The sequence below is a fragment of the Saccopteryx leptura genome, chromosome 3, assembly GCF_036850995.1.
Source record: "Saccopteryx leptura isolate mSacLep1 chromosome 3, mSacLep1_pri_phased_curated, whole genome shotgun sequence".
Classification (NCBI taxonomy): Eukaryota; Metazoa; Chordata; class Mammalia; order Chiroptera; family Emballonuridae; genus Saccopteryx; species Saccopteryx leptura.
The window spans coordinates 279,524,861-279,548,691 of NC_089505.1; the positions used below are offsets into that span (position 1 = coordinate 279,524,861).

At 40.6% G+C, this 23,831-nt stretch overlaps 1 protein-coding gene across 2 annotated transcripts in view; it reads right to left on the reverse strand.

The window, feature by feature from the left end:
- QPCT (glutaminyl-peptide cyclotransferase) overlaps positions 1–14,708 on the reverse strand; it is a 28,092-nt gene extending 13,384 nt beyond the window's left edge. Inside the window, exons 1-2 of one of the 2 annotated variants that reach the window (XM_066372402.1) lie at positions 14,471–14,708; positions 6,180–6,326 (exon numbers count right to left, since the gene is read on the reverse strand). In XM_066372402.1, coding sequence (XP_066228499.1) covers positions 6,180–6,326; positions 14,471–14,587 — 264 coding nt within the window. In that variant the 5' untranslated portion in view covers positions 14,588–14,708. The remainder of the gene's footprint in view (positions 1–6,179; positions 6,327–14,470) is intronic. The other variant, XM_066372401.1, reaches the window with a different exon arrangement.
- Positions 14,709–23,831: the final 9,123 nt, after the last annotated feature.

Consider the following 23,831-nt stretch of genomic DNA (forward strand, 5'->3'; position numbering starts at 1 on the left):
AGAAGGGTCTTCTATAAGAATCCAGAATTCGTGGTGTGAGAAGTTCGCTGTTCCATTTACCCTTACCTGCCTTATTTTCCCTTTGCCTCATTTTTCTCAATGGATCCCACTTATTTTATTTTCAAACATATGCATCTTTGTAAGTTGCCTTAAAGAATTAAAAAAAAAAAAAAAAAAAAAGGTCAGGTGGCAAACTAGCCATCCACATAACCGGCAATCTATTCCACAATTAACATCAGTGAGGATGGACCTTGAGATGATAAACAAATAACATAATAACTGGAAAAAGAACGGGAGACCTTTTTTTCTCCCAAGGAAATACAAAATATTCTAGCCTTGCCAAGTCTTGTGTGGCCTCCTGCCCTAACTAATGTGACATGACACGTAGGCCGGGGCCTTGGGAAAACTGTGGCAGGAAGCTTCCAGGAAGAGAACTAAACAGGGCGGGGGGGGGGGGGGGGGAGAGACAGTGACTCTACAGCCAATCCTGCAATAGCCATATAAACACATACTTCTCCAGCTACACGCTTTTTGCTTTCTGTAGTGAGGTGGACCTTGGCCTAAATAGCACATCTACACAGAAATATACAGTACTTAACCTTTTTCTATTACAGGTTGACAAGTTGTCTTTCCATATTATAAAAAGAAACGTTTATAACCTTTTTGAAATTACCATTTACATCTCATTTCTTTTGTTATTCTCCACAATTCTTAGTATCCAGCTTTGCTCACAGTTGGCTAGCAATAAATAAGGATTGACTATAATTAATAACTTATCTTTTTCATGCTTTCAATTTTTTTTAATTGTTATTCTCAATGAAAACATATATATAGAGTGCATCTGTTTCTGTATCATTAAAACCTTGCATAGGTGTTTGTGACATCTGGAGTTAGGATAAGAAAATCAGCATTTATTCCATATGCTCAAAGTCTTTATTATGTTGTCAGTATAACATAATATTTTTAGTTATCACATATAATTGTGTTTTCTACATTTTGCTGGAATCACCTAACAACAACAGCATCTTTATATTTTATAATAAAAGCAACCCAAGGGTCACCTCTATTTTGAAAGTTTATTTAATCAGAAGGCGCTGTTGTCAAAGCACTGATATCAATTTTTACTGATGCTTTCATTTAAAACAAATATTTAATGCTTACCCAATATTTGTTGCTCTGTGATATTTTATTATCTCTGTCAGCATGCACTGATTGATTACCAACAGGTAATAAAGACATTGGAAGTATATATATAAAATATTAGTAGTCTGAGTAGAGAGGAAGCACTGTGAATCTAAGACAAACTTTACACAGAATATGAAAATAAGTTATCCGCAGGCTTGCAGGAAAATTTTTTGTCCATAAAAGGGTTCATCTAAGAAAAAAAAACAACAACCATGTATTCCAGAACATCTGGTATCCAGATGATGAACTGCTCCATATAATGTCTTCAGCACCAATAGCAGCCTGCATGCTGACAAAATGAATTGGGATTTTAAAATATGCCTCTGTTAGCTTTGCTCAGCCAAAGTCTCACACACAAACTCCTTTCTCAACTACTAAACAGCTCATGATAATTTCTGATATCTGTGTTGACACTAAAATCCTCAAAAGCATCAGCAAATGCCTCAGAAAGAATTCTCCTTAAGTCAATCTTTTTCAGTCAATATAAATATTTTTATTTGTCTTAGCAACTAATTTCTTTACAAACAATCAAATTGGTTGCATAATATAATTACATCAGCAACACTTCTTGCTGTGGTGCATTTGGCTTTCAGACTTTATCTGCAAGCTCCTATAATTCTGTGCAGCGGGCTCCACAACTACTGCTTAGGACACTAGCACGCTCCCAGGCAGGGAGTGCTTGGCTGTGGGAAGGGGAGTTCGAAGCTGCTGTGCTTCCCTAACTCCAGGCAGCAAAAGCCAGGACCCAACAGCCATGCTGAAGTGCAACTTCCAGCATCGGCTATATTTTTTATTATTATATACCTATTTTTTTAATAAAGAAGAGAGAAAAAGAGAAAGAGACGAGTAGATGGAGATAGAGAGAAATGAAGAAAAAGATAGACAGAGGCTAAGTGGAGAAAGAAAGAAAAGAATACAAAGATAGAGGTGGAGACCAGAAGAGAGAGAGAGATGAAGGTGGAGAGAGAGAGAGGAAGAGAGATAAAAGATAAAGGCAAATAAAACAACTTCTACTTCAGGGGTGGGAGGGGAAAGAAGGGAGGAAGTGGGGGAGACTTTAGGTTGACTTTAGGTTAACATTAGTGAATGATCCTGGATCTAATTTACTTCAACTTAAATTCTCATTTCCAGGTTCTGAGAAACACCAGGTTCTGCTGTATTTGCTGCACTAAACCCACAAACAGACCACTGTCGGGATGCTGAATCCTGCCACTGCAAACTTCACTTACCTTTTCCTTTTTGGGTGTGCCACATATTAATTAGTCTCTTGGGCTCCAAGCTGAGGGGGCTCTACACCAGGATATGCATACCTTTCATTGAAGCAGCCCATAGCTTTCAACTTCTCAGATGGACTAGGCATTTATAGGGGACCTTAACCCTGAAATGACTATTGCCTCTGAGTGAGTGTGAGTGCGCGCGCGCGCGCGTGTGTGTGTGTGTGTGTGTGTGTGTGTGTGTGTGACAGAGACAGAGAGACGGAGAGAGGGACAGACAAGGACAGACAGACAGGAAGAGAGATGAGAAGCATCAAATCTTCGTTGCAGCTCCTTAGTTGTTCATTGATTGCTTTCCCATATGTGCCTTGAGCCCCTTGCTCAAGCCAGCAGCCTTGGGCTCAAGCCAGTGACCTTGAGCTTCAAGCCAGCGACCTTTGGGTTCAAGCCAGCAACTATGGGATCATGTCTATGATCCCACACTCAAGCCAGCGACCTTTGGGCTCAAGCCAGCAACCATGGGGTCATGTCTATGATGCCACGCTCAAGCCAGCAATCCTGTGCTCAAGCTGGTGAGCCTGCACTCAAGCAGGCAACCTCAGGGTTTCTAACCTGGGTCCTCCACATCCCAGTTCAGTGTTCTCTATCCACTGCACCTCCGTCAGGTCAGGTGACTATTGCCTCTTTTTTTTTTTTAATTGATTCCAGCAAGAGAGGAAGGGAGAGAGGAAGAGAAAGAGACAGTAACATCAAGCTATTCCTGTAGGTGGCCATAAACCAGGATCAAACCAGCAAACCACCAACCTTTGCGCTTTGGGATGATGCACTAAGCAACTGAGCTATCCAGCCAGGGCTTCTAGCTTGCCTCTTTTAGACAAAGTGTCTAGCTTATGCCTTACTGCGACTTTATCATCCTGATCTTTAAATTTATATTTTTCCTATCTCAGCTAGAAATCATTGAAATAATCGCAAAATCTAGTGCCTTCAAATTATTTATTTTATAAATAAATTATCTTCTTGAATACAAATGTTCAAAAACCCAATTGGCAACTTTAGGCTTACTGACCAGAGATAATAAAAATGCAGACTTTGGATTATTGTTCACATATTACTCTCTGAAAGGGAACCCACAGCAATGCACACCATTAACAACTGCAAAAGTTAATTCACTGATTTTATATTGAGTTCACATTTTTTGAGGTTTCAGAGTCCTGCCTAGTTACAAATCTGAAAATAAATTATTTTTAATCTAATTTAGTGCTCACAGAGGCCTAGATGAAAATATATATTTTCTATAATTCTTGTTTAAAATTAGTTCTGAGTAAAAGGTACTAATTAAAATTAAGGTCATTAATATAGTTCCCTCATAATTACTCAAGTGTCATTCATCATATCTTCAAAATGGGAACCCTATATCTTTCACAGCTTAGGGGACAGTTTTCTAAAAGCTCATGGTGATTTTCTTCTCAAAAAACTTACAAAACAGCCTGACTAGGCAGTGGCACAGTGGATAGAGCATCCAACTGGGATGTAGAGAACCCAGGTTCGAGACCCCGAGGTCACCAGCTTGAGCGTGGGCTCATCTGGCTTGAGCAAAAAGCTCACCAGCTTGGACCCAAGGTCGCTGGCTCGAGCAAGGGGTTACTCGGTCTGCTGAAGGCCCGCGGTCAAGGCACATATGAGAAATCAATCAATGAACAACTAAGGTGTCGCAACGAAAAACTGATGATTGATGCTTCTCATCTCTCTCTGTTCCTGTCTGTCTGTACCCCTGTCTATCCCTCTCTCTGACTCTCTCTGTGTCTCTGTAAAAAAAACAAAAACAAAAAAAAACTTACAAAACTGATTCTCTTAAGTGAGATTCTAACACAAACACCCTGTTAGGGTCACTGCCACATTGCCAGATCACACATAAGAAGCCCAGCAGCAGTGCACCCAAAATACCCTAAAATATATAAATAAATTTCTCATTTTCCATTACTGCAATATGACATAGAAAATGTTGTAGTAGATTCAGTTACACTTTTGAATATATATTTAATTTAATGTTTTTAATCACAACAGTTCTTATGCGTGCTCTTTGTATTATATATTCTGTTAAAGTTAAATAAATATCAAAATAGCAATAATAGTTGTATGTTCACGGACTTCTAGAGGTTACAGACAAGGAACCTCAGATCTGAGTATGTGTATTTGTTTCTGGGTATAAACAGCCTTCTGAGCAAGTGGTATGGGGAAATGAGAAAGGTTGAATTGAGTGTTATAGACCTAGATTTTTTTTCCCATGAGGAACTGAGGATTTTGGAAAGTCCCAGTAAGTGCCTTGAACTTCTTTTAAGATGATGCTTTGGAGATGATGCCCAGGGAGTATCATTAAAATGAGTGGGATGTGCCTCACTTCCCAGCTCAAGTATGAGAAGGTCCAAAGTTAGTGACATCTGTGAGCACACACCACAGAGCTGGCCGCCCCAGCACCCACTCTCCAGAGATAGGATGGAGAAGTCAAGCAGTCCCATTTCGGTCCAAATTCTAGGCTCATCACTACTAAGTGTACATCACTAGTAAGTGTACAACATTGAGCACATTAGTTCAGGTCTTTTTGAATCTGCAGCACTGGAGTAATCACAGCACTCTCATGGCAGCACTGTTGTGAGGACTGAATGAGATCATCCATGCAAAGAACTCCATCCAGTGCCTGACCTTGAAACAGTGCTTGGTGAAAGCAACCATCATCATTATTATTACTTACCATGCCTAAAAGGTAGAAAGAACTAAGGTGTCTTTGGTCTCTACCATCTAATTCCTTAGGGGAAGCAGGAGCTATTTGGGTAGAAGGCAAGATGCTAATAGAGTAACAGACAGTGGCTCTCTGGGCTAGGCTTGAGGGGCAGAGCCATACACTGGGTAAAACAGCAACTGGCCCAACAGCTGTTCCGCTGGCCTCGCAGGTGCCACAGTGCCACAGCACTGGTGCCTGAGGAGTTAGGCAGGTAGAGTACTCTCACAGGAGAATATGATGGGCCAGTCTCTCCCATTGCTTTCAAAGCTGCCCCTTGAAATGGGGTTTGAAATAAAAGCCATTCACAGGTAAAGGCACTAAGACACATTCAGGATTTGGCCCAGATTATGGCTTAGTCTACCTTTCAAACTATAGTGGTAACATCAGTGGGTCTTGAATCAGTTTAGTGGGTCATTATTCTCATGTTTGTGTTTATAAAATGTCATACACACATATATTTTTTTCACCATGGGTCTGAGTCAGAAGCCTGAGAAGCACTGCACTGGAGAAAGTAGTGTATCACTGATCATGACTCCCTCCCTCCAGGGAGAATACAATTGCCCTAAGGGGAATGGAGGCCTGATCCCACAGTAACTCACTCTTGGCACAGAACTGTCAAGCAAGGACTGCCTAAGGCTGTTAATGCTGGGTATTTAGAGTCCAAGAGGTGCCTGACCTGTGCTGGTGCAGTGGATAAAGTGTTGATCTAGAGTCCAAAAGATTGTTACAGAAATGATCAAGAGTTGAGCACTTACTACCGTATCTGCTGGCATACCCCACACACAGATTTCACCCATTAATTGATTTAGATTAACAGACATTTATTCATTGTTTGGTTTTCTTGATTGCTTATTTTGGTGAATAATAAGATTAAAATATAGCTCTGCATATTACATAACTCCAAACTTTGAATATATTATCTTTTTTTTTTTTTGATATCTTATCTTTCATGTGAAAGCAAAGTATTCAACAACTTTTAAGTCTGTGTGCCGCATTCTCACCTGACGAACAGCATAACTTCCAGGGGATCCTGGATATCGCTCTATCAGCAATGGTCGTAAGTCATTTTGCCACATTTCAGAAATACTGGTGCCTTCTGAAACTTGCTGAAGAGACGATGAATTCAGAATGGCTGGTTGGTGATAATTCTGAGGATTAAAGATTATTTAACAGGTTATTGTTTCATAATCTGTTAAGATTTACCCTGAAACATTTGCAATAGAAAAAGATTGACTTTGAAAAGAAGGGATAGTTCTTACATTATACAAAGCACATTAAACCAGTCAAATTAAAAAGTGACCCCTTACAGAGCATTGGCCTGGTGTGTGGATGTCCTCGATTCGATTCTCGGTCAGGGCACTCAGGAGAAGTGACCATCTGTTTCTCAACCTTCTACCCTTCCCTTTTCTCTCTTTCTCTCTCTCTTCCTCTCCCACAGCCATAGCTCAATTGGTTTGAGTGCATCAGCCTGGGCGCATCTACCTCAGGCACTAAAAATAGGTTGGTTGCAAGCATGGCCCCAGATGGGCAGGGCATCGGCCCCAGATGGGCAGGGCATCATCCCCAGATGGGGGTTGCCAGGTGGATCCCAGTTGAGGCACATGCTGGAGTCTGTCTTTCTATCTCCCCTCCTCTCGCTTGGAGAAGAAGAAAAAAAATTGACCCTTTAGATCTAGAAAGTTAAACTAATTCTTTTGGCAGCTTATTTTAAAAATAAAATTAATATAATGCTTTGAACCTGAAAATAAATACTTGACACTCATTTCCTGTGTAACTTTTAATGATTTTTGGTATAATTGTTTTTGTAAAACTAAGATTTTAAAATATCAATTATTGATCTCCTATTCTTAAGAAAACCCAGTATTTTTAAAACTACAGGTAACAAAACAATATATTTTGTTAGCATAATTGCTTTTGAAAAAGACAGTGTGCTATTACAGAATAAGTACTGTCTTGGAGTCAAAGAAACTGGATTCAAAGCAGCTCACTGCCATTTATAGATTGTATGACACTGGGCAGGTCCCTTAACTTCTCATAAACATAAAATGTCTCATTAACAATTTTTATTGTGATTACATGTTGAAATGATCATTTCTGATATGCAGAATACATACAATATATTATTAAAATTATTTTTAATATAGCTACTAGAAAATTCTAAATTTCATATCAAAAAAATTTTCTCATTTTTTTTTTATTTCTATTGAACAGCTCTAACCTACATGATCATTACAATTCCAGCCAGAGTTTAATGATTCTATAACCCACTCATTGGTACATTTTTTATCCTCAATTAAAAATACTGTATTTTAATATTCTATTAACAGAGGGAGATTTAACGGCAGGCACACCAGGCACGCACCCTGGGCCCCGACTTCTGAAGGGCCCCACAAAACCCCAACTTGACACTTTTTTCTAATGTAAGGGGACCCGACATTTTCTTCTGCGCCCGGGGCCTCAACCCACCTTAATCTGCCTCCATCTATTAATGTTCACATTCTTAGGTACACTGATATATTAGTTAAGTGAAACAAACAGATAAATAAACATAACATTCAAATTTGTATTTTGGATATTACTTTATACATGCTGCATTTTCTTTTGATACTAGTAGGGATGAATCATTTATTCATTACATGCTTATCAGGCACTCAGTGATGGAATGTGTTATGCTTCCCCACAGGGAAGTGAGTGGTTTGATCAGATAATTTCTTCCCAAAGGGCAATGATGAAGGTAACATAAGGATATTTAGTTCTTTGAAGTGCAAAACAGAAATTGGGACAGCCTTATCTATTTTAGTCCTTCCCAGGGCCAGTGTTTGTTGAATATGTCTAAGTAATCACATAGGTATTTTCATCCCGTGTCAATACTTCACGTGGCTGATGAGAAACTGTGGCATTAGAATGCTTATTGCCTAATTACTTACAGTCACCTACACTTAGATATGTCTCAGCAGTACTCTGGTATCATCACGCAAAGCACACGGGCTGTGGGCTCAAACAAACCCTCCCAACTCAGCCCCCCACCACATCCTAGCTGTAACTCTGGTGAAGCTACTTAACCTCATTACAGCTCCATTTCCTCATCTGTAGAATGAAGTTAATAATGCCTACTTCTTAGGGTAATTAAGAAAGCTAACACATGTAAACTGCCATACTAAATATTCAATAAGTTTTAGTTCTATTACCTTCTACCAAACACGAAAGGGGTAAGAGCTGGAAAGGCCATTTGGACATTATCTAGCCCAACATCCTTAACTTATGTCAGTGGAAATCGAGGTCCACAGAAACCAGCTGATTTTCCCAAGGTCATAGGAGAGTTCCGGGTCAGTCCATGAAAAGATTCCAGTTTCGTGGATTCCCAATCCCTGCCTCCCTCATCTGTTCACTTCCAGGTCACTCCCGAATGTTGATGCTGTGCCTGAACACCTTAGGTTTGTGTTTGTTTACTAGTAATACATTTTTCAATGTATTTCCTCCATAAATTTGTCACTGCAGGCTTTAAATTCCTTGGTACCTCCAGAATCAAAGTCCATCCATGTTTATTCTCAAACAGCACTTTGAGAAGAAAGCTAAAACTAAAAGACAAAACACTGAAAATGGGAAAAAGGAAAATACAAAAATGGAGGCAAGAAGTCAGAAGAGTTACGTGGTTAATTATTACTTAACCCAGCCAACAAGAGCTTGTCCAGTCCTTTCTGCTGGCTCACAAGCCCCCGGCAGGGCCACGTGCCCCAGCTCGCCATGCTTCAGTCACCCTGGCATCCTTCTAGGCCCCAAGGCAGTGCACGCCTGTGCCCTGCTGGGGCCTTTGCATCTGCAGTGCCTTCTACCTCCAAGGCTTTTCCTTTCCTCTTCGCCTGGCTAATTCCTGCTCATTTCAGGTAGGACCTTAGAGGCCACTTCCTTGGGTTTTTACTTGTTTAATGCCTGATTTTATGCAAGGTGTCAGCTCCACAAGGGCAAAACTCGTTTATTGTCTGCTCTCTTCCTAGCTCATATTAAGCACCCAATAAATATTAGGTGAAGTACTCAAATGAGGAATTGACAGGTGACTATCTTGCTAAAACTGTCTTCACTAAGACTGTTTACATAATAATAAAGTAAAATGGGCATTTTGCCATCATAAATATCCAATCATTTGAACGCACAAGCAATTATAAAGAGCTGAGAGACAGGTAGACTACTTACTGCAAAGGGCCAGGAAGTATTGTGGTTCACCATTGGTTGGCTTTGTTCTTATTGAATTTCTGATAGTCAATCTTGGTGATGATTTAGAGATGGGTTGGCCCAGGGAAGTCATTGTAACAATCAAGAGCTATGGCTTCAAAGCTGTTTGAACAGGGACTCATTTTCTATTGATCGACAATTTTAGAGCCAACCTAGTGGCTGTGGACAAGGCCCTTCCCTTCATGTCCACAGCGCAAGGAAATCAAGCTTACATTTTAACAGGTGATTTATAAAGGTTTGAAAGAGTTCTTAAGGGATTTCAGGGGAGAAAAAAAAAAGGAAAGAGGAACAAACAAATAACTCTTCAGCATCTCTAGCTGTAACAGGTAATGTGAGGAAAACATAGTTGACAAAGACCCAAAAACTGCTTAATGGATGAATAAAGGTTAAGTTCTGCAAACAGGCTCCTGAATACAGGGACTACATGAGTCGTTTTCAGTTTCCTGGGCTCAACCATTTAATTGACGTACTTGAGTAAAGAGCCTCTTCTCTCTCTGCCTCCCTAGGAGGAAAGATGCCCCAGTGAAATCTCACACAGAAAAGCTTCCCAGCCAGTGAAGGATAGAGATAGGAAACAACCACACTCAGTTAATTATAATACTTAAGCCGTTCTATTCATTAAAGCCCTGTATGGAAAAGCATTTGACTTCTCCAACCTAAATGGCACCCATTCAAGTTTTATGGAGACTCACTCTCTGAACTCAATAAGCATAAAAATCTATGGAAAGATGAGAGGACAGAAAAAGAGGAAAAGCCCGGAGAGAAAGTGTAGGCTGGGAGTGAGAAGAGTAAATAAGGCAAAAATAGTGTTGAGCCAATGTCAAGTGCAAAGCCCAAACTATTCTAAGTTCAATTCAGTTAAAAGATAACGCAGACAATTTTCTATTGGCACAGGAATTCTCAGAGGAATGAGTCTCTGTTACAGCCCCGGCCTTGTCTTTTCACCCAGGCAGAAAGGACAATAAGTCTGCTTTGGGTGACAAAACTCTTTCAGCTAAAAAAGTGTGAACCAGATATCCTGACGCAACTCCTCTAGGCTAATCATATGGTGCCAGGCCAAAGAGGGTATTAATTACATAATTTGTAGAGCTGGCCCAGCTTGCAGAGGGATTTGAGGTCCCAAATCATTGAATTAAAGGGAGATTGTTACAGCAGGTCAACCCATTCAATTCCAGTTTCCAACCCATGTGAGTATCTCCCAACAGCACTCAGGATAATACCTGTGTCTACCTGTAAATTCAACCCGGCCAGCGTTTACTGAACTCCTTCTATGTATGGGATGCCACTGACATGACAAATGCAGTTGTGGAAGAGTAGGGAGCTGAATAAGATAAAGTTACGTCTACTTTCAGTGCAAACAGGTATCTATCTAAAAGCAAAGCAATTCAGGCTTTGAACAATTTAAAGTCAAATCCCAGCTCCCTGACTTACTAGTTATGACTAGGACAAGTCTGCTTATCTGTAAAATCAATGTCATACTACTTACTGTAGTAGAAGCTCAAAACGGGATGTTTTGTCTTTTTTCCTTACCAACACCCACCTTACCACTGACCTCCCTGTCCCCACCTTGCAGCCTCTGTTGCTGTTTCCACAAGAATCATGGCAGGTGGAGGAGTGGACGGATGAATAAAGACTTGTAGAGCCATGGAGAAGGGGATCCCTAAGGAATTTTAGAATGCATGTGGCTCCAGGAGCAGAGAACCGTGAACTGCTGGGGAGAGCAGTAACAGCTTGCCAGAGCTGACCCTGAAGGCGAACTCCTGGAAGAGGCCAACTCTTCTGTATGTGGTTGCTCTGTTCAAAGAATCTGGCCCTCCACTCCCAGTATAACTTGAACTCTACACTTGAACTTCACCTTGTTACAATAAAGAAAAATTCTACCATTAAAATACCTTAGGTCCCAGGTTTGCAATAAAGTTTGGAAACAACCTTAATATTCAGCAATTAAGGTATAGTTAAATTATAGGATGATAATGATTTTGCAATCATCAAATGATGCTTTCAATAAAATTAATGGGCTCAAAGAAACAGTCATACAATTAAGCAACACAGCAAGATATAAAACTGCATATGCAGCACAATCTCCAGTATGAAATAAAGATTCATGTGTGTTTATTTTAAAAATAAACAAGTAACTTTTATTGAGCATTTACTATACAACAGCCACTGTGCTAAGTGCTTTACATGAATAGTTTATTCAATTCTCATAAAATTTATAAGATTGGTATAATTTTATCATTTCTATAAATATAAATACACATATTTATATACATATGTGTATGTCTGTGTATATATGTGTGTGTATATTATATATGCAGGGTGGGGCAAATGGAAGTTTACAGTTGTGAGTACATGAAACAGACTTTATTCTTGTATTATTTATTGTATTATTTTCTATATGAAAAACTAAACCTATTATATATGTGGGTATGTATGTCTATATCTATATCTATGTATAGATATAGAGATAGAAATACAGAGATAGAGAGGGAGAGAGAGAGAGAGAAAAATAAGAACACCAAAAAATTGTTAATAGGAATTATCTGTGAATGTGACCTATAGAGGGGTAAGCTGTTCCTCCCACCAGCCCACACTCCTTCACTAACACAGCTCCCTGAACCATCAGCCAAGATTTACCTACCTTGAAGAAGAAAGTGGAGGAGGAAAGGAGAGAGGAGGGCTCTTTAGTTCACTGGTGTAATCGTGGTTCAGTTTTCATCTGAAAATTGGGGATAAATGTACCCTCCTCACAGATGCTTTGTGATGTTCATAATATTGCTACTATGGAGAAATAGCTTGCAGGTTTCAAATAACCAGATCACAATCTCCTGGACAAAACCATAAACTAGGGTTGAACTGTTTATACCTATCAGATGCCACTGGAAGAGACACACCTTTATTTCACAGCAAAGAAAATGGATTTCAAAATCAATGTTTTACCACGCCTAACCTTTTGGCAGATCACTGTACCAAGGGCACACCTCACATGATTAAAATAGATATGCCATCGAGAACAAGAAGGCATGTACTTTAGTGGTGACTAATTATTTTCCCAAGCTCAAACTAGTAGTGGCCACCTGGAAAAATTTGCGAAGACCTACAGAAAAAGGAAGGTCAGAAGTCAGGAATTGTCACAGCTGATTTTGTCATGTGTTTGTTTGCTTGCACCGTTTTCCTAGAAAGCATCCAGTTTTCCAAAACAATAGCAACTAGAAGTTTCTTAAAATAAAAGTAAAAGGGACTGGTGCTTTAAAGCAATAGTCCCCAATCCCCGGGCCGCAGACTGGTACTGGTCCATGGGCCATTTGGTACCGGTCTGCAGAGAAAGAATAAATAACTTACATTATTTCCGTTTTATTTATATTTAAGTCTGAACAATGTTTTATTTTTTAAAAAATGACCAGATTCCCTCTGTTACATCCATCTAAAACTCACTCTTGACACTTGTCTTGGTCATGTGATACATTTATCCATCCCACCCTAAAGGCCGGTCCATGAAAATATTTTCTGACATTAAACCGGTCCATGGCCCAAAAAAGGTTGGAAACCACTGCTTTAAAGGACGCTTTCTCAAACTGTTCCCATCTCACTTACTCCTGATGGACCATAAAGACAGATTTGGTGTGGCTGTCCATTCTGGTTCTTTGTGTCCTCTTCCCAATTTCTGACCAGGACAGTTCTCAAGGTGAAGCAAAGGAAAGGATTTGAGTGTGTACCTCAAGGTTCCCCAATGGACATTACACCTATTGACAGTTACTTTCCTTATAATTAAGTTATTTTTGTGTTGACTTCCTGTATCCCTATCAGGTTCCTTGTGGCTGATGGTCTCCATGCATAACTGGGGTCACGTGTGCCCCTGAATAGTGAGGCTAATGAAGCCTAACCCAGAGAATTGAAGTGGGCTGTGCATATCCATATGGGCAGAGCAGGCTGAGGAGAGAGCGCAGGGCCTGCGCCTTCTCCAGGCTGCCCGGTATTGCAAACGTGTGAATAAATACATGTTGTAAGCATTTAAAAGATCTGTTCAACAACACTGTCGAAGTTTTCATCCCTCTACTCTGCTGCTTTTCTCAGTATCTTTAAGAGCATACCATTTTAGCCTGACCTGTGGTGGCACAGTGGATAAAGCGTCCACCTGGAATGCTGAGGTCACCAGTTTGAAACCCTGGGCTTGCCTGGTCAAGGCACATATGGGAAGCAACTATGAGTTGATGCTTCCTGCTCTGCCCCTCCCCTTCTCTTCCCCCCTTCTCTAAAATGAATAAATAAGAAATCTTTTTAAAAAAAAAAAAAAAAAAAAGCATACCTTTTTACTCCAATACCATTAACGCTTGCACAAATTCCTAGCAATTTCATGATTTCAAAACTGTTACACAAGAAAGAGAAATGGTTGTGAACCCACTTACTTCATACAGAGGGCATTGGCAAAGCACTTTAATTCTAAATTCCTTATATGAAATGCGCCACTATAACTAGATACATCTCTCTGACAATTGCGTTTTACTCTTTTAAGACAACGTAATTTTTTTTTTTTAAGTAAAGCAAATCTCCAGTTACACTCGTTGATTCGAAGCTGCTCCGCTTAAATATCTGAAATGAACTATACTTCAGTCCAGAGTCTACATGGAAAATTCAACGTCTCCAGGGCGTCCTGGGATGTAGTGTTGGGGGAGCGTGGGCACACCCCCAGGCGCGCCCCGCACCAGGAAGCCGGGAACGCGGGGACCTCTGTCTTCATGGGTCCCCAGTGAGAGGCGGCGCGGTCCCTACCGGCCGCCACCCGCTAGACACATTTCCTGCGCCTACCAGTACCCGCATCCGACCCAGCCGAGGGGAGGCCGGTGACATCACCCAGCCCCCGTGGCGTCCCCGAGGCCAGCGAGGCGCCCTGGCAAGGACGTGGAGAGCCCGCTTCTCTGGGCGCCCGGCAACACGGCTGCCTGGGCCGGGGACTGCCGCTCTGCCCCGCCTCCCTCCCTGCCTAGGTGAGGCTCGCCCGACCCCAGATCCCCGCACCCTGCAAGAGCCGCCCAGGTACAGTCGCGCAACATCAGCCCCTCACCTTCTCTTGGGTCCAGGCTGCGGCGCTTCGATTAATCCCGCGAGTTGCCAGAGGCAGGGCGGCCAGCAGCAGCAGGTGGAAGGTGCGCACGACACAACGGTCCCCGCCGCCTGCCATCTCTCCAGGGCAGTCTGGGCGCGGGTTCCCTGGGCCGCCGGCGGTCACGAGCCCGGGAACGCGCGTCCTTCTCCTTTCCTCTTCTCCACCCTTGGGTCGACTGCGCCCGCCCCCCTTCCTCCATCGCCTCGGGATCGCCTGCCCACTGCGCCGCGCAGGCTGAAGCTGCACCTCTCCCCCCGCCCCCACCACCACCCTCCTCGCCCCGGTCCTGAGCAACCCCCGAGCCGGACTGTTCAGAGAGCCACAAGCTTCCGAATCCAGGGGAACAGAGATGGCTACATCCTTGTCTTGGAGAGAAAGAGAGGAAGGAAGGAAGAGACGTGGAAGAAGCATTTTTATGATCCCCAGTGCCATTACTGGGAATAGAAAGGGAGCAAGGTTTCATCAGAGGCGGTGCGGGTATGAAGTGTTTTCCCACAGCTCCTTTTTCCCACAGGGAATGACATTTACCGAGGCTTCTGTATGGGGCACTGCCTGGGGTGCTTTCCCGTCTTCCCTCATTTAATCTCGTTTTACAGATGGAGAAACTGAGACTCCCCCCCCCCCTTTATTACAAAGCCCCTCATACCTTTTCTCTTTTTTCCCACTAACAGTCACCTTGCCTTATAGGGGCAAGACTGTCATACTCCTAGACTGAGACGTGTGGGTGTACTAATCACCTGAAATAAGATCTAAAATGGTCACTGGCTCTTTAGCCAGACATCTCCTCCAACGCATGTCCCCAAAAGAAAAAGCTAAATATTGATACAATTGAATTTACTATCATAACATGAAGATAATCCTAGAAAAAAATAAAACAAGATCTCAATTTTGTTTGTAGCTTTATGGTGTGTCAGGACAACTGTTTCATCATTCTCTTTCTCTTCCACAGTGAGAATCAGGGTGTGACCTATCCTGACTCATCTAGTAACATATAGATCTCAGAAAAAAAAATCAGAGCAGGACACTGAAACAGACCTGTTTCCCAGAAAGCAAAGGTCTGAAGGTAATGGAGTCAGCCCAGAGGCTGACAGCCTCTATTTCCTTGGACTTGGCTGTTAGAGTTTAAAAAGAGACAGCTGGGCTGGGAAGACACTGTTCTGCCCTCCTCTGGAGCTACAGGGGAAGACAGGATGGAAGTACCTACTTTCCTCATTTTCAGAATTACCAACTCTATTCATGTCCCAGAGTTTTAAATGACAGTTCGACTCTTCAGGCTTAAACAGAATTAAGTAGCTTCATTACTACATTCAAGGACAGTTCTTCTGATAGTTGGACCACTTCAGAACTTACTGTTGGTATAATGTTTGGGAACAAAACCATTATCACATGTCCTGATACATCTCCTCTGTTGTTGCTTAGACCAAGCAGGCGTCCCCAAACTACGGCCCAAGGGCCGCATGCAGCCCCCTGAGGCCATTTATCCGGCCCCCCACCGCACTTCCGGAAGGGCCACCTCTTTCATTGGTGGTCAGTGAGAGGAGCACTGTATGTGGCGGCCCTCCAACGGTCTGAGGGACAGTGAACTGGCCCTCTGTGTAAAAAGTTTGGGGACCCCTGGCTGAGTGTCTGGATAACAAACAGCCTAATTGTTTTTCTTACCCTATTACCTTTTTATCTTTCTACAATATGATTCCTTTTTTTAAAAGAGAGGTGGAAATAGCAAATTCACATGAAATAAAATGTTAAAGATAATATCATGTTAAGTATAAGCAATTCAAAATAAGAAATAAGGAAATGCTTGCGTTAAAATGATAACAGATAATTTGATGATGATTTTCCATTCCTGAGGGTTCTTCAAGTTGGGTTATATTTAAGTCAATAAGATGCTGTTGCAGTTTGGGATCTACAGGAAGCAGACTCTGAGACAGAGTTTAGTATTCAGGATGTGTATTAGGGAGTGCCCTTGGGACAAACCCCTGAGGGAGAGGGAGGAACAGGACTGGGCAGAGAGCAAAGTTAGCAGGGAGGTGGCCCCTCTCCACAGCCTCACACAACCCCACGAGGAGCCCTGGAACTGAAATTGCGGGTCAGAGTTGGCCACAGTGAGTCAGAATAGCTGGGTCTTTATACCCCCACCTCGATGGGGTGACTTCCTGCTAGCAGCTCTCTGCAGCCAAAGGACCTGACAGCTACAGGCTGTCTGCCAAGAGCACTCTAACAGCAGGAGCCCAGTCCTTCTCTGAAGGGGGATATGAGCAGCGCATTCCTGTATACACCAGTAATGCATTTGTGTAATGTATCACGTACAAATCTAAAACATTTTATACATAAGAAGCTGAGTTTAGTATATTGTGTTTCATACGGGTGGGCTTACCTGACAACTTTCTGTAAATCTACGAATCCAACACAAAACTCTATTTAAGTATTTCTACTTTTCTTATTCATATCTTTTCTTGTGCCTTATGTATATATTATACTAAACGTTCTTCTTTCCCTTTCCTTCACTCATTCTTCTTTTCTCTTCTTCATTCTGAAAACTCTCAGAAACCCCTTATATCTGCTATTTTTAAAATGTATTATTTATTTTTTAATATCTATTTTTCTTTTGTTACTGCTGCAACTTTTCCTTCCTTCAAACTCTTTCTATAGAAGATAAATCATGATATTTAATTAAACGATTCCAGGCCCTGTTTTTCATCATGGAAAAAAAACCTTGTGTAGCCCTGGTCCCAAGTGAAGTCATTATCATCTTTATTATAGTATAGATTCTATTCTGTGATTTGAAGCACATTAAAGGCCCAACTGCTAAAACAGATCTTCCCCATGCAGTTGCCATAGCAGGATTTTCATACACCTAGTCCTGCCTGTAAACTGACACAGTTCTCAACATGTGATCCATGGACCCATGGGTATTCCACAAGACCCTTTTAGATGTCTGCAAGGCCAAATCAATTTTTATAATAAAAGCAAGATTTGCTTTTTTTCACTGTATTAACTTTGCACCAATGTTGCGAAAGCAATGGTGGAGAAAACTCTGGCACCTTAGCCCTTCTCAAGACAGGACACAGCCTGACCAGGCAGTGGCGCAGTGGATAGAGCATCGGACTGGGATGCGGAGGACCCAGGTTTGAGACCTTGAGGTCACCAATTTGAGCTCGGGCTCATCTGGTTTGAGCAAAAAGCTCACCAGCTTGGGCCCAAGGTCGCTGGCAAGGGGTTACTCAGTCTGCTGAAGGCCCATGGTCAAGGCACATATGAGAAAGCTATCAATGAACAACTAAGGTGTCGCAATGAAAAACTGATGATTGATGTTTCTCATCTCTCTCCGTTCCTGCCTGTTTGTCCCTATCTATCCCTCTCTCTGACTCTCTCTCTGTCTCTGTAAAAAAAAAAAAAAAATACAGGACACAAAACTATACCATTAAAAAAAACCCACTGTACTTGTAGTCACTGTATTCTTCACTGCCATGCATGGCAGACAGAGAGAACAAAAAGATTAAAAAAAAAAAAAAGCCAGGCCCTGGCCAGTTGGCTCAGTGGTAGAGCATCGGCCCAGTGTGTGAATGTTCCAGGTTCAATTTTCAGTCAGGGCACACAAGAGAAGAACCCATCTGCTTCTCCACCCCTTCCCCTCCTTCTCTCTCTCTCTCTCTCTCTCTCTCTCTCTCTCTCTTTCTTTTCTCCTCTTGCAGCAATGGCTCAATTGGTTCAAGCACACTGGCCCAGGCCCAGGAGGGTGCTGAGGATGGATCTGTGGAGACTGGGCCTCAAGTGCTAAAAATAACTTGGTTACCAGCATGGCCCCAGATAGGCAGAGCATCAGCGCCAGACGGGGTCTCCTCACCTCTCACTTGAAAAAAGAAGAAAAAAAAATTGAAAAGAGAAAAAGCCAGTCCCACTTAAGAGTATTATTAGTGAAGCAATAAAAATTGTGGTTGCTTGACCAGGCAGTGGTGCAGTGGATAGAGCGTCAACCTGGGTCACTGAGGACCCAGGTTTAAAACCCCAAGGTCACCAGCTTGAGCACAGGGTTGCTAGCTTAAGTAAGGTGTCACTGGCTCAGCTGGAGTCCCCCCACCCTGCTCCAGTCAAGGCACATATGACAAAGCAATCAATGAACAACTAAAGTGCCACAACAAGTTGATGTTTCTCATCTCTCCCCCTTCCTGTCTGTGTGTCCCTGTCTCTCTCTCTCTCTCTCTCTCAAAAAAAAAGAAAAAATTGTGGTTATTATTAAATTTCAACCTTTAAATACATTGTCTTTTTTAATAGCTTTATTGAAATATAATTGAAATACATTAAACTGAACCTATTTAAAAGTATACAACCTGATGAGTTTTAACATGCTTACACCCATGAAAACATCATCACGGTCAAGAGAATTGTGTTTTTTAATTTTCAAATAGTTAAGGATTTCCCTGATAAATTTTTGTTATTGATTTTAAATTTAATATTATCACGGTAAGGGAACAGACTTGATATGAATGAATCCTGTAACATTTTTTGAGAATTGTTTTATAGCCCAGAATATGATCCATCCTGGTAAATATTCCTTCTGTACTTGGGAAGAATGTGTATTCTTCTATTATTGGATAGAATGCTGTATAAATGACTATTTGGTTAGGGTTCTTGGTATAGTTCCTCAAATCCTCCATTTAATAACTAGCATTTTGTTACTTGTTCCACTGATTACTAAGAGAATGGTGTTAAAATCTCTTACTATAATTGTGGGTTTGCATATTTATTTTTCTTCTATTTATTTATTTTTATAGAATGTATTTCCAAGTTTTCTTATTAAGTGCATACATGTTTAGGATTGCAATTTCCTTCTGACAATTTGACCCTTTCACTATATGAAATAAACCTCCTTATACTTGGTAATGTTCTTTGCTCTGAAATTTACCTTTTTTTCTAATATTAATATAGTCATTCCAACTTTCTTTTGATTAGCATTAGCAAGGTATATTTTTTCCATCCTTTTTAGTTTTAAACTGTTTTCTCATATACACATAAAGTGGGTCTCTTGTAGGCAGCATATAGTTAGGTCTTGCTTTTTTATCCAACTGGACAATCTCTGGCTTTTAAATGGGGTGTTTAGATCATTTATATGTAATATAATTATTGATATGGTCAAATTTAAATGTACCACTATGCTATTTGTTTTTTATTTGTTCAATCTGTTCTTTGATTATTGTTACCACTTTTTCTTATTTATCTTGGGTTAATTGATTTTTTAATTATTCCATTTTATCTTCTTTGTTAGTTTGTCAGGTATATCTCTATTTTATAGTTAGTGGTTGTTTTAGGATTTATAGTATACAGATATAACATATCACTGTCCACCAATAAAGAGTTCTTATATCACTTAATGTATAGTACAAGAACCTTACAATAGCTTACTTCTGTTTCCTCTTAGTCTTTGTACTACTGTCAGATACAGTATTTTACTTCTAAATATATATGTTACTAACCCTAGAAGATATTGTTATTATCTTCACATTCAATAATTATTTTTCAAAGAGGTTGTTAAAGTAAGATTTTTTTAAAAGTCTTCTTCATTTACCTACATACTTATTATTTCTGATACTCTCCCTTTTTGTGTGTAGATGTATAGGTCCATCTGTTAGTATTTTTCTTCTGCCTAAAGGATATCCTTTAATATTTATTGTAGTGCAGGTATGGTGGTGATTTCTGAATGCTAGAAAAAAAATTTTTTATTATGTCCCCCCTTTTTTAGAAAGATACTTTCTGTGAGTAGGAATTCTATGCTCACAGATTTTTTTTTCTTTTCATGTTGCTCTAATATCTTGTTGCTTGCTTTCTTTCCAATGAGAAACTGACTATCATCCTAATCTTTGTTCCTCTGCATGTAATGTGCCTCCATCTATCTGTCTTAAGATTTTTTTCTTTATCACAGTTTTTAAGCAATTTGATATGTCTTTGTGAAATTTTCTTTACATTCTTGTGCTCAGGGGTTCATGAGTTTCTTAAATCAGTAGGTTTTAAGTTTTCATCACATTTGGAAAAATTGCAGCCATTATTTCTTCAAGTATTTTATCTCCCCCCACCTCTTTTGGGGACTCCAATTATATACAAATTAAGTTCTTTGAAATTTTCCCATAGTTCACCAGTGCTCTATGTATTCTTTCTCTGTTTTATTTGTCTAGTTTCTATATCTTTTTTTCTTCTTCTTTTCCAAGTGAGAGGAGGGAAATACAGAGAGATTCCCACATGCACCCCAACCAGGATCCACCAGTCTAGAACCATGCTCTCAACCGAGCTATTTTTAACACCTGAGGCAGAGGCTCCACAGAGCCATCCTCAGCGCCCAAAGCCAATCTGATCAAACCAATCGAGCCATGGCTGCAGGAGGGAAAGAGAGAGAGAAGGGGGAGAGGAAGGGTGGAGAAGCAGATGGTCTCTTCTCCTGTGTGTTCTATCTGGGAATTGAACCCAGGATATCCACACGCCAGGCAGACACTCTAACACTGAGCAAACCAGCTAATTTCTATTTCTTTTATTTTTTCATTTTTAGATTTTATTTATTCATTTTTTAGAGAGGAGAGAGAGACAGAGAAGTTGGGGGATGAGCAGGAAGCATCAACTTCCATTTGTGTCTTGACCAGGCAAGCCCAGGGTTTCAAACTGGTGATCTCAGCATTCCAGGCCAACACTTAATCCACTGCGCCACCACAGGTCAGGCTAGTTTCTATTCCTATGTCTTTAAGTTCACCAATCTTTTCTTTTGCAATGTCTAATCTTTTGTTAATTCCACCCAATGTACCTTTTGTCCCAGACAAAAGGTGCTTGATGGTTAATATAGATTTTCTTTACCCCATTTCTGTCTCTTCTTAACATGCTCAACCTTACCTTTACCTTTTGAATACATAGAATATAATTATGACAACTGTTATACTATTCTTATCTATCATCTGCATTGTCTTTTTGTTTGTTTTCTTGTGTGTATATTTGTGTGTATGTTTCTTGTGTGTGGGGGGTGCCTGGTAATTTTTAAATTAGAAACCAGATGTTGTGAATTTTACTTTTTTGGGTGCTGGGCATACTTGTTATAACCTTAAATATTCTCGATCTTCGTTTTAGACACAAGTGAGTTGCAAGTAGTTTGATGCTTTGGAAGCTTGCTTTTAAGTATTGGTAGGCTGGGCCTGACTGGTTGGCTCAGCAGTAGAGCATTGGTCTGGCGTGTGGAAGTCCCAGGTTTGATTCCTGGCCAGGGCACACAGGAGAAGTGCCCATCTGCTTCTTCACCCCTCTGCCTCTCCTTTCTCTCTATGTCTCTCTTCCCCTCCCACAGCTAAGGTTCCATTGGAGCAAAGTTGGCCTGGTGTTGAGGATGGCTCCATGGCCTGCACCTCAAGCGCTAGAATGGCTCTGGTTGCAACAGAGCAACACCCCAGGTGGGCAGAGCATCACCCCCTAGTGGGCATGCTGGGTGGATCCCAGTCAAGTGCATGCAGGAGTCTATCTCGCTGCCTCCTCACTTCTCACTTCAGAAAAATAAAAAAAAAATTTTAAGTATTGGTAGGCTGGAGCAGAGCAGCCTGTAATCGGGATGTAATTTGACCCTCACCAAAGCAATCCTCTCTGGGAATTCTACTTCTTGCCCCTTGTATTTTGAAATTTTTCCACTCTGACTGGTGGAAACACAAAATATTTCTGACCCTGTCTGTGCTCTGGTGCTTGTTATGTCTGCTTCTTTTTGGTAGTTTATTCCCCCGCCTTGGATAGTTTCCCCACATGCATGTACAGATCCAGCCTCAGCCGAAGATTTATGAAGAAACCTTGACTGACTGATCTCTGAAGTGTTCTCTTCATGAAGCTTGCTCTGTCTCCTCCATTTTCTGTCCTGCAAATTATAGCCACTTGACCTTCCCATGTTCTCCGCTCTGTCATTTCATCTCACGGAGACCCCCTGGCTTTGTTTGGGCTCCTCCTGACTCCACAGCATCCTGAAAACTCTCAATACAGCAATCTGGGGAAGTACCCAGATCACGTCACTCTTCCTCTTCTTTCATTGCTCTCCTGTGCCAGTTTCCAAAACTTGTATATCATTTGGGTTGTTTTTTTTCATGATGGGATGATAAATCCAGTCTGTTACTCCATCTGAACTGGAAGCAGCTGAGAGTAAGAATCCTTTAATATCCTGCACGACAAATTGGAAGACACAGTACTTCTGCTACACACTGAGGACAATTGTTTCCAGGAAAAGTACTACAGTTGTTTGAGATGCATGGTGAACTATCTGCTTTTTTTCATAAAATTCTATTCTGCTTAAAAGAATAATTGGTAACCTATGGCTATTCAGACCTGTGTATTTGGCAGATATTTGTTTGAAAATGAATAAAGTGTGCCTATGCCTTTAAGGATAATAACTGACAGTATTTATTGCCAATGATAAAACTTGGGTCTTTCAAGTAAAATATGGAATTTTGGTAACTTGTATCTGCTTACATAAGCTTGACAGTTTCCTGATACATAACAACTTTTCTGACAAAGTCTGTTATTTTAACAAATGTAATTTAAAAATACTATATAATGAAGTGTCCTACATTTCTACATTTGGAACATCTGCATAACTCCGTGAACCAATATTTTCCAAATGCTTTATGCCCAATCACAGAGAAAAGATCCATTCAAGGTAAACGAGAGACCAATGGATTTTAATGTCATAGAGTAAAATTTTTATTTGTATAGTTTCAGATTCCACATTGCAGCTATTTTTTTTATGACATTACCATTTGTCATGTTTTGGTTAATAAAACAGAAGATTACCAATAATTATCTGGAGGGTATTAAAACATCCCTTCTTACATGTTAGTGTAAAGCCAACTTTTCTTCAAATACTTCAACCAAAATAACACTACAGCAGACTGAATGCATAAAGAAATCCAATTGCTTTCTAATAAATCAGACATTAACATATTTTAAGTGTTGCCCTGGCTAGATAGCTAGCTCAGCTGGTTGGAGCATCGTCCCAAAGTGTGGAAGTTGCAGGTTCAATCCCTGGTCAGGGCACATACAGAAACAAATTGATATTCCTGTCTGTCTCTCTCTCTCCTTTTTTTTTTAAATGTTCAAAACAGCCTACCTTCTCACAAAATCCTTTGTTTTAGAAACATAGTTACTTTTTCATAAAAAGTTATTTAACATGTAATGCTCTTGTTATTTTTAAATAAATCCAAAATCAAATATTTGTAAAATGCCTGTTTTAATTTTAAATACAATAAATACTTATAGACACAATCAATAAAAACAAAAGATTTTGTGATCCTCAATAATTGTTACTAATGTAAAGAAC